The sequence below is a fragment of the Hakea prostrata genome, chromosome 3 (genome assembly GCF_041222555.1).
Source record: "Hakea prostrata isolate BN-2017 chromosome 3, UWA_Hpros_2, whole genome shotgun sequence".
Lineage (NCBI taxonomy): Eukaryota > Viridiplantae > Streptophyta > Magnoliopsida > Proteales > Proteaceae > Hakea > Hakea prostrata.
In genome coordinates this window covers 3038331-3052351 of record NC_142602.1, presented here as the reverse complement: position 1 = coordinate 3052351, position 14021 = coordinate 3038331, and the positions used below count along the sequence as shown (strand labels likewise).

The 14021-nt window shown below is 37.2% G+C and overlaps 1 protein-coding gene across 3 annotated transcripts in view; it reads right to left on the bottom strand.

Annotated features, from left to right (window-relative positions):
- Positions 1-1889: 1889 nt before the first annotated feature.
- Positions 1890-14021, bottom strand: part of LOC149020037 (urease-like) — a 31616-nt gene continuing 19484 nt past the window's right edge. For 2 of the 3 annotated variants that reach the window (XM_089148051.1, XM_089148052.1), the window contains exons 11-19: positions 12181-12320; positions 11462-11599; positions 11286-11377; positions 8457-8586; positions 8212-8370; positions 4949-5116; positions 3305-3439; positions 2718-2789; positions 1890-2587 (exon numbers count right to left, since the gene is read on the bottom strand). In XM_089148051.1, the coding sequence (XP_089004177.1) occupies positions 2366-2587; positions 2718-2789; positions 3305-3439; positions 4949-5116; positions 8212-8370; positions 8457-8586; positions 11286-11377; positions 11462-11599; positions 12181-12320 (1256 nt within the window). In that variant the 3' untranslated portion in view covers positions 1890-2365. The remainder of the gene's footprint in view (positions 2588-2717; positions 2790-3304; positions 3440-4948; positions 5117-8211; positions 8371-8456; positions 8587-11285; positions 11378-11461; positions 11600-12180; positions 12321-14021) is intronic. The other variant, XM_089148053.1, reaches the window with a different exon arrangement.

Below are 14021 nucleotides of genomic sequence, written 5' to 3'. Positions count from 1 at the left end.
CCCAACAGAAGATAAATAGGTCGGTTTAAAACTGATAAGAACTCACAAAAACCAAAATATGCTTTACCCAACAGAAGATAAATATGTTTTTGTTATGAATAATATTTATTGATGAATGTCGTATATTCCAAATGAAGATCTCAGCCACTTTAGTGTACAATCATCATTTCATATCAAGATCATCTTAATGTGTGTCAGAATTATATATTATATTTTTTATAGACTTGAAAATATGAGCTGAACTTATTTTGTCTTAATTCTTTTTCTTGTCTTAAATTTTTTTTTTCTTTTATGGTAAACAACATTTCAATTAGTAAACTGACCAAGAAAAAATCAAGACATCTTAAATATAATTTTATATTGGGATAATTACTGTTGCCCCCTGTAGTTTGATTTTATTATTAATAAAATCCTATTCTTTATGAAATTATTGTTGCCCCTTCCTTATAACGGTGTTAAGTAGCCATTAAGTTTGAATATGTAATGTCTAATTTGTCCTTCATTAAAATTAAGAAATCAAAGTAAGACGTGTCCCATCTATAAAAACTAGATTAAATGTCAATTTTACCCTAAATTTCATTTATTTTGAATTAAAGAAATGAACAAAATCCAAATCCAATTTGGTTTTCCACATTCACTTAACTTTTTCATTTATTTTGAAAATATTTAAGGTGATATTCAGTTCCAATTTGAGTTGAATTCAATTTTTCTTCCTCTTCAGTTTCTATTTAAGTTTTGTTCAATCATTATTTCTTTATTTGGTTTTTTTATTTATAATAAAATGGACTATAGTTACTTTTTTTCTCCATAGTTAATTAAGGATAGTAGTGTAACTTGACAAAAAAGTAAATAAATAAAGAGATAACTATAAAGGTATTTTGTTGATAAAATATAAAGATGCCATATCATTGGTAAACTAACAGAACTTAACAGTAGGGGGACAATAGTAATTATAGACAAAATTAAAAGTTCAATTAGTAATTTTGAAAAGTATAGGGGATACAATAGTAATAAAATCAAAGCACAGGGGCAATAGTAATTATCCCTTTTATATTTTATAACAAATTTAAATTTATAATTAATAAATAAATAAAGCAAACCCATCCCCTTTTTTTTTTTTTTTTTTTTTTTTGTGAAAATACACATTTTGCTCCTAATACCCTATTTTATGTTTATGTTTATAATGTAAACGTCTCTAGTCCTGTTAGGATTGGGCACCCTCACCTAGATGTATAAAAGTAATGCAGTTCTACATTTCACGGTGATGGTAACATTTCATTAATCCTTTCAACTTTTTAGATAGAAGACACGTATTACACATGGGTTAAATATAGTATTTCATAAAAAAAAAAAATAATAATAATAATAATAAAATAAAATATATATAGTAAATTTTATTTATTTATTTTTTGGTAAACAACACTTCATTCATTAAAGATAGAAAAGTACAGACATACGAAGAAAAGAAAAAATACAGACACACGAGCATGAAAACACAAGGTTCAAACCGAACCAAGTAGCGGAATATGATCTTGTCATACATAATATTTCAAAATACCATGAAATAGAACATGACATTATTGGTAGAGTCTTGAAAGGATAACCAAATGCCTGTACCTACAAAAAACAAGGGGCAAACATAACCCCATCCGAAATGTCTAGGGTAAACCAACAAAATTAGAATTGCGACAATATTGGATCCATTTGATAACTCACCAAGTATTTCCTGCATCGAAAACCACCAGCAATAGTTGAATGTTTCTGCCTTTCTGGTGAGACCTTTGATAAAGTTTGCTTCTAGAAGTAGAAATTTGAAAATTGTAATAAAATATATAAAATTATCATTATCATATTTAGAATGCCGAGTTCCATAAATACCCATTCTAACACTACCTCACTTAAACCTAACTCGCACCAAATTTCACTATGAGAAATAGATTTTTCAAAGCAAAAACTTTCATAAATTTTAATTTATGTTGCAAAAATCATACGAAACGAAACGGCTTTATCAAACAGTTTTCTGCCAATTTTTCTACTTCTCAAACCAAGAAAAACTAGAAAGTGTTCTTTGGTCAGTTATCAAACGAGTCCATCAACCACAAGCCCAAACAATTGCCACATTATTTTGAATTGTGTTCAACATAACAAATCCCTCGATACAAGAAGTAAACAGATAGGATTATTGCGAAGTACATGCTCCTTAATGTGAATCACAATTGTCCCATTGATACACTTCCATCATTTCACCCAAAAAAGAAAAGATAATTCCATTTATTTCAGCAGGCTTGCTACCTTGTGTTTCCCAATCGCCTTGCAGCCAAAAACACTTTGACCTGAAAGTTTCAAGGCATTGCTCTGTACCAGCTTAAAAGAGGAAGTAGTTTCGTGACAGAGGAACTGTGGAGGCCGGGCTGCAGGTTAAAACCTCGTCATCTGCTGTCACAGTGTAAGTCTCTGGGTCGACCTGAATCTTGGGGAGTGAACAATTCAACTTCATGTCACATTTGGTAAGCTTCCGCACACTGCTTACAGCTTCCACCCTTTTCTTGAGTCCATACATTTCTTCTATTCCAGCATCTTTTGCAACCTGTTTGTCAAAAACAAACAGCAGTAATGTGTGTAGTGTGGGGTTCATAACATCATGAAAACATTAGGCAGTAATGTGTGTAGTGTGGGGTTCATAACATCATGAAAACATTAGACAGTAATGTACATGCCTTGCTGACAAAAGCGATAGAGTTTGAGTTCCCAGCCTTGCCAAATGCACCAAACATAGGTCTCATCATCACCTGCAGCCTCTAGCCTGTCACTGTTTGGGAGGTTTGGACAAAATAAAATAGAATAGTACATATGCACACAAGGGACTGAGCATTGGTTAATGTAAAGGTTCTACCCTTCCTAAATATGGGGCGGAGACGTATAAGGTAAGCACAATTCTACCCTTGTGGGTCGAGGATCCCAACTCCAACAAAAAGGTCATTGCAAAAAATCATGCTGTTAGAGACCTAAATATTTTTATGAATATTGGGGGAAAAAATCCTTGACTAATAATTATCCATGTAGAAAAATTAAGCCATCCAAGTTCAGGAGATCTATCTGAACCATTCATATTCCTTGACTAATACTTGTCAAAGATGGGAAGACATTAAGACCTTAAGGTGTAAGCTCTAAGATTGTAAATTTGAATAATAACCCTCAAATGTAATCGATAACAAATTCAAACAAACACTTGCTGAGTGACTTATCTGAAACAGTGAGTTAGCTACAAAGCAAGCTAACATAGCTAAAATGTAGTAAACTGTACCGGTTCCGGAGTCGGGATGCTGGCATTTGGGTCACCCATATTAGCCCACACAATTGTACCACCTTTGATCACCATTTCCGGTTTTACCCCAAAGAAAGAGGGCTCCCAAAGAACAAGATCAGCCAATTTCCCATTCTGTGTAATGAAAAGAACCAACAAAAGATTGATTTTCTATTTTGCCAACATGTCAACAAACACAGCTTACAAAGTCTAAATGGTTCAAATTAACATACTAACTTTGGTTACCATCGGTAGGTATTCATTTAAATATGATTCCTATGGTATTCATATGCATACGGTGATGCTTGAAAATGACTCGCTTGAAGTCACACTGGCAGTTTTCTTTTAAAAATAATAATAGTAAACAAAAAAAAATGAAGTTGTCTTAGGCTTGTCTTAAATCAAGCCCTTTCTTTCATTTCTTTATATCTTCTAGAAAAGAGAAATAGCTCCATTTACTGTAAAGATAATATGCACTACGATGCTGCAGCAGACCAAATAAAACCATTTCATTCCAGTTGGTAACCAAGCATGCAACCAAACAAATTGTGGACACATCATCTTCAGAAAACTGGAGCATTCATCAGGGCTTTAAAAGAAAGAAAATCTATGCCATACTCTGAAAGGGAATTGATCTTCTCCTGCCCAATATTCAACCTCCTGTTTCTGGGGCTTTATGCAAAACTTTAATCAACCACAGTAAATGGTGTTCTACTATCATTTATCAGATTATATTAGCTTTGTTTTAAAACAATCTAAATGACTGTAGTGAGACATACTGAGGGACTACTGTTATACATTTACTATGAAATGTAACTCTCTAAACGACCCCCCAAAAAAAAAAAAAAAAAAAAAGGAAAGGAAAAATTCCCTGTTATTTTTATTCTTTTTCAATCAAAGACAACAAATTGAGAAGGGCTGCCGCTTTCTCTGATGGTAAAGGTCTGGGCTGTAGAAAGAAGAATACAAAGGATATAGTCTTGAAAGAGGTCAACTTCTGCAAAATGGCAAAAAAAGCTGGGCTTATTATCCACCCCCAGTGTTGCTGGGCTTATTACAGCCCTTTTAAGAATGATAAAAGGTGTCAACCATTTTTTCCAGATGATTATGGTGATTGGTTAGAGATCTAAGAAAATTAATAACAAACATAGGCAATGCATCTGTTTTGGGTCAAGGTATTGAAACAGCCTCCCAACAAAAATAATTGGGGTACGGCTGCGTAGGAAAAATGTCCCCCTAGACTCAGCTTGTGTGGATGCCTTTGGCACTGGGTTCGCCTTTTTTATCTGTTCCGCATCATCTAGTGGGGTCCAGAATGAGGATAAATAGAATTTCATTATTTGGTATTATCTGTACTTCCAAACAGTCTAAAAGGTAAAATGTCTTGGGAGGAGGGTACTCAGAAAATGATAAACAAAATTGTATAACAGCTTAAATGGTTGTGATTAAGTTGGAGTCTGATTTTGGATATCTTCTGTTGGATAAATTGAACATATTTCGACAGAAAACAATGTCAACTATTCTGTTGTCTTAGAATAATGTACTTATTGTGACTTTGTGGTCCATGACAATGACTACAGATAAAATTCCTAGTTCAGAAAAGAAATGAAATTACAGGCAATAGCAAGGTCTATATTAGTGTACCTCAACGGAACCAACAAATTGAGAAAACCCATTAGCTATTGCAGGATTTATAGTATACTTTGCTATGTATCGTCTGATTCGGCAGTTATCATTCATGGTTGGGTTTGGTTCAATAGATCCTCTCTGCAACTTCATATTGTGAGCAGTTTGCCAAGTCCGGGATATGACCTGCAAAAAAGGAGTATTCATCAACTTTACCTCAAAGAGATATAAAACTAGCACAAGCATATTCCTGATTGAGATAAATGCCACTGGAAATCCAGATAAATCTAAAAGAATGAATGAAGTTCAGTGGAGAGCCACCCATGGATGGACCTGAAATCAAATAACATGGAGGAATGAGCACTCTATCTATTTGCCAATATTGGTACAAATACACAACATGCCTGCATATAGAAAGAGATTTGGGTAACTCATGAACTTTCTGTGGGTCAGGATAGCTCTTGCTTTATGTGATGTAAACCACATTCAGGGGCAACACAGGGCTATGGCCCTTAATTCCACCAGGGATATTTTGGTCATTTATGCAAATTTTTGTCGAATCCAAGTTAGGGTATAATTGGGTCCATCATGTCTGTGAGACCCTATATCTACTTTTTTTTTTTAAATTTGAGTCCTTGTGTTGCAAATTCTTAAAGAATCCTGACTAGAGTGGGATTCCTAGTTTGTGAAGGAGTCCACTAGGGTTCTCCCACTCCTTGCAAGGGATTTACACTAGAGTAAGTTATGAAGGTTCCTTGTGTGAGTTGATGTCTTAGGAGTTTTAGTATGAATTGAATTGGAAGTTTGAGTCCTAGTCTGATTTCTTTTTTAAAGTTGAGTCCTAGTCTAATTTCTTTCAGTAGACCGTTATAAGCCTCTAAACCTTGTAAACAGCAGATTGATTTGATGAATAAGAATTGTATGAGTGTTGCAGGCCAACTAGAGAAATCGTGTGTTCCCTAGAGGGGGTTGTGATGGCTTCAATGTGATCAAATTCAGCACTTTTCTGGTTTTTCAGCATTCATACTCAACTCCCAACTAAGTACAAGCCCTTCCCTAACCCCCCAGTCCCATTCACCACTCTCTTCTCTCACGCCCGCAGCCTTTCCCCTCTTCCCCTAGTTTCTGCAATTCTAGCCCCTCCCCCTCCATCATGGACCTTCCTCAGCCCTCCCAACCCTCGCAGCAGCCTTAGGAAGCCTCACCCTTCAACATTAGTTAATCAGCTACCCTCCCCTAGCCCTAGCCTACCATTCTAGCCCATAGGTTTTCTTATTCTTTTCTCCTTCCTGGCAACTTCTGGAAATTCTAGAATTTAAATAAGGGCGGGAGTCACGAGGAAAACCAGACTTAGATGTACAAAAGGGTTCAAAGCTCGCATATAGAACAAAGCAGGCGAATAAAAAATAAATTAAAAAAAAAAATCTTAAAATTACCCTTACTGCAAAAAGTCTAGCATTTACCCAAGATGGAGAATAAATGTCATACATCCCCAGCTTGCCAATAAAGGTACTGACTCGGTCAGGAGATAAACCCTTCAGTAAAGAAATCAGCAAATTGATCATCTTTCATTATAAAAGGAGTGTTGATGTGGCCAAAGTCGATTTTCTCCTTTATGAAATGATGACCCACCCCCACTTGCTATGTCAAGTCATGAGTCGTGGTGCACAGGACAAAGTACACTGAGGCGGATGAACGGACTTTGAAAGTAGTCCTTCCTGGTACCCCCGGGGTGGGGGGGGTGATGAATCCAGGCCACACCGATTACTTCAAGCAATATCCAAAGGTCATTTTTCTTTAATGATGGATCCAGCGTAGCTGGCTAGCTGCTGCTGCCATGGATTCAATTGTGTGTCAGTTGGATTGTAAGTTGCACTTGGGTGAATTCGTAAACTGAGGTTTAGCCGGATTCCTTATCCATTATGTCCAAAACATCTTTATACCCTTAGTTGTATTGTTCTCCATTATTTCTCAAGTTTGGCTACTGGTTGAAGGTTCTACTATATTCCATTAAATTGAGTTAGCTTCAGTAACTTCAGATCACATTCTACTTTTAGTCCTGTACTGGACATTTTATTTGGCTATTCAATTACTGCAGTTCTGATTCAGTTTATTAGAATTTCCTATAGCAGAAGGCTTTTTTTAGAACTAAAATTCTTCTGATAAGATTCTGCAAACCTGTTTTGCTTAGAACAGACCCATGACAGAAATTTGAAACCATTCTGATCTGTTTAACCCTAACTGCTTATATTTCTGTGTCACTGATATATTTTCTGACCCTGTGATCCTGTTTACCAATCTATTAGAATAATCATGCTAAGAGAGCTAATAGATAGGAAACTGAAAACCAATTAACCAGTCACCATATGACTTAAGTACACAGAGAAACTGAAAAAATGACACAGCCTGGAGGCCCCATCTTAAGGACTGTCTGATTGACTATATAATCCCTCCACAAAGCTGAAATGAAATAAGATACCCAGTTGAGGAATCTAGACACCCACCTATACTTCCTGCTCAACCATCGTTAGACAAAATCTTTCAGACTCGAAAAGCCACATATTTGGCCTTGAAAACAATGGCCAATGGAATTATATGAGATCTCTCATCTTTCTAACCCATTTTAACTAATTGACTAGGTAAATTTATCAAAAAGAAAAGAAACCTCTGCACATTTAGCTGGGAAGTAAACCTTATCTCCCAAGACTTCAGACAGGAAGTGGGGGGAGGAAGAGCAAGAATGTGATGAATTTATAAGAAAAGGTGGAGATGCAAACTGAACTGGCCAAGTCAACAATCTGATTTTGCTTCTGATTTTGCCCGACTATTTTTTACTGAATTCTATTAATTAAATTACTAGATTCTTTGACAAGCTTATAAATGTGCGTCTTTCGCACCTGTTAGATAGCCTTTGCCAACAATTCATAAATCATATACTCATATAAACATCTACTAATTGAATTATTTCTTTAACTACTTCTAAAACCCTTTAAGAAACAGGCATTAGCACTGGTAAAAAGTTGGATAACAATCAGCCACTAGTAAAGTTAGTGGCTCATAGTTCTCATAGAATCTAGGTGACTCAAGGTGTAGGAGAGGGCCAAGCTGCAATGAGTGACCAAGGCCTGGATACCATGACAACTATCATTGGATCTATAAGACATCCTCTTAAGAAAATGACCTTAAAAACAAAAAATAAGTGATAAATAAACCAATGCCATTTGGAAATTTAAGTCAAAATGTTAATAAGCAACAGAATAGTAAAATAGGATTTTGAATACCTCTCCTATACGACCCATAGCCTGTGAGTCAGAAGATATAATACTGATGGCTCCCATATCATGCAAAATGTCTTCTGCGGCAATTGTTTCTGCCCGTATCCGAGATTCAGCAAACGCTACATCTTCTGGAATGTTTTTGTCGAGATGGTGACAGACCATCTGCACGATTTCAGATTAGCTCTGAGATGTATACATGATAAAAAACAGCAAAATTTTTCTTTCTGTTTTTTTCGCTTAACCCATACCAACATGTCAAGGTGCTCATCTACAGTATTCAAAGTATAGGGACGTGTTGGGTTTGTAGATGATGGTAGGACATTTTTTTCACCACACACTTTGATGATGTCTGGAGCATGGCCACCACCTGCACCTTCACTGTTGCCAAAAATAGTAAGTTTTAGCTGCTTCACACTTAAATGGACTAAAAGATAGAAGAACTGTGTCAAACTATACAGGACTACAAAATAAATTTATTTTCTTTGCAAAGGGTCAAGTACATCTACAGTACATTCTCTGTTCCCCTTCTGGGCTTTTGGTAAGGAAAATCTTTATTCATCCAAAAAAAATAAATCTACAATCAAGAATGAAGTTAAAAAATTTGGACACCTATAATCAAATCATCCGCACAAAATTTTAACAGTCAGTCTCTCTAGAGATCTTAAGATATCTGCATGCTTTCATCTGGTTGGAATACAAAACATTTTTTTTTAATTACTTTTATTCAGAAAAGAAAAGAAACTAGAGGCACCTTACTAGGAAAAAGAGAAACCTTTCTCAATGGTCCGAAAAATAGAGTGAAATTTTTACAACTGCCTTATACACAGTAAAATTTAAAAGTTCTGCATCGAGAGAAGTTCGCAGAATTTGCCCTCAAAATTTCAAGCTCCACGGAGATTCTTTTCCCAGATTCCTATGATTAAGAAACAGACGGTTCCTCCAAACTAACCAAATAGGGTACAAATTGGTTTCCATCCACCGAATCAATTCTTGATTGCTGCACTATGACATAGGTGTAGTGAAAAGTGATCAAGGATTGGTTATGGAGTTTCCTCGTAAGCAACATTGCCAAGTTTTTTTTATTTCTCTTTCAGTTGTTCAACACAAAGTGTTTCCCAGACAAGACCAAATTACCTTAATGTTCAGAACAATCTAAATGTAACTCACCAAGGAAAGCTGATCAGAGATGGATGTAAGCCATAAATCCTCATCCCCAAATTGGTCATTGAAAGACTAGTTACAAGTTAAGCTGCAGCCTAGTGATCCTTAATGACACAGGTAAAATAAAACATCATGATGAAATAAAATTCCAGCTCCTCTCTGAAGTTTCGGACACAGTCTGTGATTTTCTACTTCACCTCACTGGCTTCTCTCTTGGTGCCTTTCTCATGTCTTAATTGGGCCTCCCCTTAATCCCTGGCAGGCCAACCACCCACCATTGTGCCCCAGTGCTGAACCGCATCCACAAAAAACTCCAGCTGTGGAAAGGAAAACTCCCCTCCTTCGCTAGTAGTGTTGTGCTCATTCGCTTTTTCCTTCAATCCTCCTATCTCTTCTGCTGTGGAATTTTCTGTATCCCCAAGTCCACCATTTGGGCCATGGAATCCCTCTTTAGTGCTTTCCTATGGAAAGCCAACAAGTCTCCCGTTATATTTACCCTATCAGATTGTTTGATGTTTGTCGTCCTAAAGCAAAGAGTGGTCTGGGTATCTACCACATCCAAGATGTCAACATTGCTTATCTTCTTAAACTCATCTAGAAGATTGGTTCCAAGCATGACTCTATTTGGGTTAATTGGATTTACTCCTATCTACTCAAATCCGATTCTTTCTAGACAACTGCTCTCCTTCTTACCCATCTTGGGTCTGGAGGAAGCCTCTCCTCTAAGATTGTTGGCCCTCTCTACTATTTCTTCCCTATCTCCTTTGGATCCTCTATCTCCTTTTGGCTTGACCCTTGGCATCCAATGGACATTCTCTATAACCTCCTCGGTCCCCGTACTATGTATGATTCTAGGATCCCAAAATCCACCATGCTCTCCACCTTAATTATTGATGGCTCTTGGTCCCCCTTGCACCACCCTTGTCTCACACAAATATGGACCTCCCTCCCCCCCTCTCCACAATTCCCCTTATGACCTCACCATCTAGCTCCCCTCTCCCTCCAAGAAGCACTCCTCTTTGTTGGCTTGGAACCTTTCCCAGTCCCCCTCCCCCGGTTCCATGGACTCCCTTGGTTTGGTTTAAAGGTCATATCCCGCGCCACTCCCTCACCCTCTCGAGAGCTCTCAATCTTGCCCTCCCCACCCAATCTTTTCTCATTAGCCGCCAAATCCCTATAAACCCCAACTATATCCTTAGCTAGGATGGTTCAGAGGACCTTAAGCACCTCTTTTTCTCTTGCCCCTTCTCCTGTTCTCTTAGGGAGAAACCCCTCCCTTCCATTTGGCCTCACTCCAAAAGCCCTTATGGTTTTGCTCGTGAGTGGTCTTGGATCTTGAGAGTATTTCTAAGCTCCTTTATTTGTGATCGAGTTGGAAAATTGGTCTTCGGTGCTACCATCCACCACCTATGGTGGGACCGCAGCCTTAGGATATGGACTTCCAAATCGAGGTCTCTATACATGATTTGGAAAACCATCAGTTTTGATGTCTCCTCTAGGCTCCAGCTTATTCCTCATCCCCTGTTTCACATACCCCAAGGAACAGGCTCATTGTTGTTACCTGAACCTTGGTTCTCCTCTCTAGGTCCCCTCTTAGTGGCTGGTTGTTGCTCTCTCCCCCCCCCCCCCTTTCCCCAGTGTACATTCTCTTCTTTCCCCTTCTTGGGGTTTTAATATATATACTTATCCATCCGAACAAAAATTCCAGCTCTCTTCCATGATAATCTTGTCAGTTTAGATATAGGTAGCCAAAAAAAAAAACCTATTTCATCCCAGGAGGGGAAAGAATCTGAGGTTGGACAACTGACTTACATAGTTACATTGGTGAACTGGACACAGTGGAGGTTAAAAAGTGGGGGCTCACAGAACACTAACCAATAATTCAATGTTGAAGAAAATAAGCATTCCTATTTTACCTGTGATAAGTATGGATTGTTCTACTCTTAAATGCTGCAATTGTGTGCTCCACACATCCAGACTCATTCAAGGTGTCAGTATGAATATTAACCTGTCAGAAATTGTTATAAGGAATAGACATCAAACAAAAATCTTAACCAGAAGAATAGAAAAACAAAGTGAAAGAGAAGGCTACCTGAATATCATACTTGTCTCCAATACTTAAACAGGTGTCTATTGCAGCAGGGGTACTTCCCCAATCCTCATGCAGCTTCAGACCCATAGCTCCAGCACTGATGATTTCATCTAATCCAGTTTCCTTGGAGCTGTTCCCCTAAAAAAGCAGGATAAATTCACAATAGAACAGGTGTACAACCCCATCCTCTTCTTCTTTCCCACCCCAACCACCTCCTCCACCCACCCAAAAAAAAGGTGATGGACAACTGAAAACACTAGCCTTTCCAATTATCAGGGGCATGTATGCTGCATCAACACTAAAACTGAGAATAAAAATGACATTAACAGCATTTTGGAACGCCTCACATAATTTTGACTACCAGCAGTACCCTATTACCCTTCCATTTCTCAGTTGTAAAAGGACAAAAAACTGGTTTCCCGTGTCTGCATGTCATCCACATTATAGTTGCCTAGGAGCCCAAGAACCGATGTTACTTGTCAGTGTCACTTTATATCAAGGCTGCCCTCCACCTCGAACAACACCTTGGTCTCCTAAATGCTGTGACAACTATGATTGATAAGAAAAGTACACGATAATCTATTTACATCATCCTAATTCATTGGTCATCTTTATATCAATTCAAAGACAACATTTTGCTTTGTTTTTCTACAGATATTATTCAAATGGGTTTTTTGGTCCATAAGCAACCTTAAAGTACAAGTGCAACAGAAGCATACCTTACCAGTGAAGCCAAAGTTGAGAGGCAAGTCATCAGTTGACTGAAGCATAAATTTCATTTGTAACGGTGAAGGTGTACAAGTAGTTGCACGCGTCCCATGGGCAGGTCCAGTTCCACCTCCTATTAATGTTGTAGTACCTTTGTAGAAGTAAAACCTTTAAATAACTTACTACCTCTTACCTTCAAAGAACATCACCAAAATTCTAATAATGATACAAGGAAAATGATATCACCCTCAAACCTCAATAACCTCATTTGCATGTTCCAGTGTTTCATCACTGCTCACCCAGGCAACGAAAAAGTGGGGGAGGGGGACAGGAAATAGCCTAATCACTATTTATCTGTTGAAATGCTAGCATACAGTTAAGGTTAAATTCCTTTTTATTCCTCTTAAGGTTTTTGACTGTCGCAATTCTTTATCTAAGATTCTAAAGGTACATAAACTGAAGAAAAGAAAGTTAGCCAGTACAGCATGAAAACCTTTCTGTCATCATGACCATTCACATTCAGTGACATTTAACAAAAAGGAAAAGGCACAATAAGATTTTAAAGATGTGTTGAGACAGAAACGAAGCATCAAAAACCAAGAAGGAGAAGAGAACATAGCACTTGTATTAGGTTCTTTCATAAAAACTCAATCAGAAGAGTTAACATAGAAACCAAAAATCAGGTAACATTTACGTACCATCAACTGTTGTTGGATACAGAACTCTTGAGATGGTAATCATACATAACAACCATCCTCAACATCATGCAGCAACAAGAGAACACAAATGAAAGAGAAGAACACATCAAGAGAAAAATGGCTACTGAAGAATCTGCGGTTTTGCCTCTTTCGATTTCAGTATGAATAGGCCAAATAGAAGAGAAGAAAAGAGCAATGTGGGGGTGGGGGAAGAAGTGAAACCTATCAAGTTCAGTCTATGAATCCCCAACACTACCAAAAAAGGGGACATTCTCAATCCAAACTCCAAGGTGATAAATGAGGAAAATTGAAAAATAAAATAAGTAGAAAAAAAAAACCCAGAAAATATCAGCAGAGAAACAAAGGGGAAAAGAATATAAATGCAAAAAGCAGGGACCAGGAAACCCAGTGAAGTAACATGTTAGTAAGTTAATGATCTAGTTCTTGATTGAGATTAGAATGCATCCATGAACCTCATAATACATAGAAAACTCATCAATAACAACTACAGACCAACCAACAGCAACAAGATCTACATGCCACGTTACGAAAACCATATGTTGACATCTGGATCAAAAGGTTACAAATCCGGAACTATTGAACAATCTCAGTTACAGTTTTTTCAGTCCCCTAAACTAAATTTGTTGAATATTGTTAGTCCAATATCATCTTAACTGAACAGGGGTAAAATGAAACCAGGAAGTAAAATATTGTTAGTCACGTATCATAACTTTGTTCAATATTGTAATAGTAAGAGAATCTTATAACTAAGTTTAACTAGACTAAAATTTTAAACTTCCCAAAAGACCCACTTTTTTCATTTAGGTGGCGAGGGCAACCTCTTCAAAAGATCATTGTGCTACAAATCAATTATTTATTCTTTTTGGGCCCACAACATCCAAATCTGATTGTTGGACCATGCAGATTCAAATCAATGCCAATACAGTTCACCTTTAGGTTTGTTTTTGCAGATACTACTAAAAACTGCAGCCTTGACTTAACAAAGTCCAGTTCTGTATTGGCCTCAAGGAAACCCATATGGTGAAGCCATATGAAATTATGAATCTCAAAAAGCACTTCCAACTCTGGAGGGTCTGGTTTTGATGAAATAGCAACTGTTAACTTTAATTTGAAAGTGCTCCCAAACAAAGTGA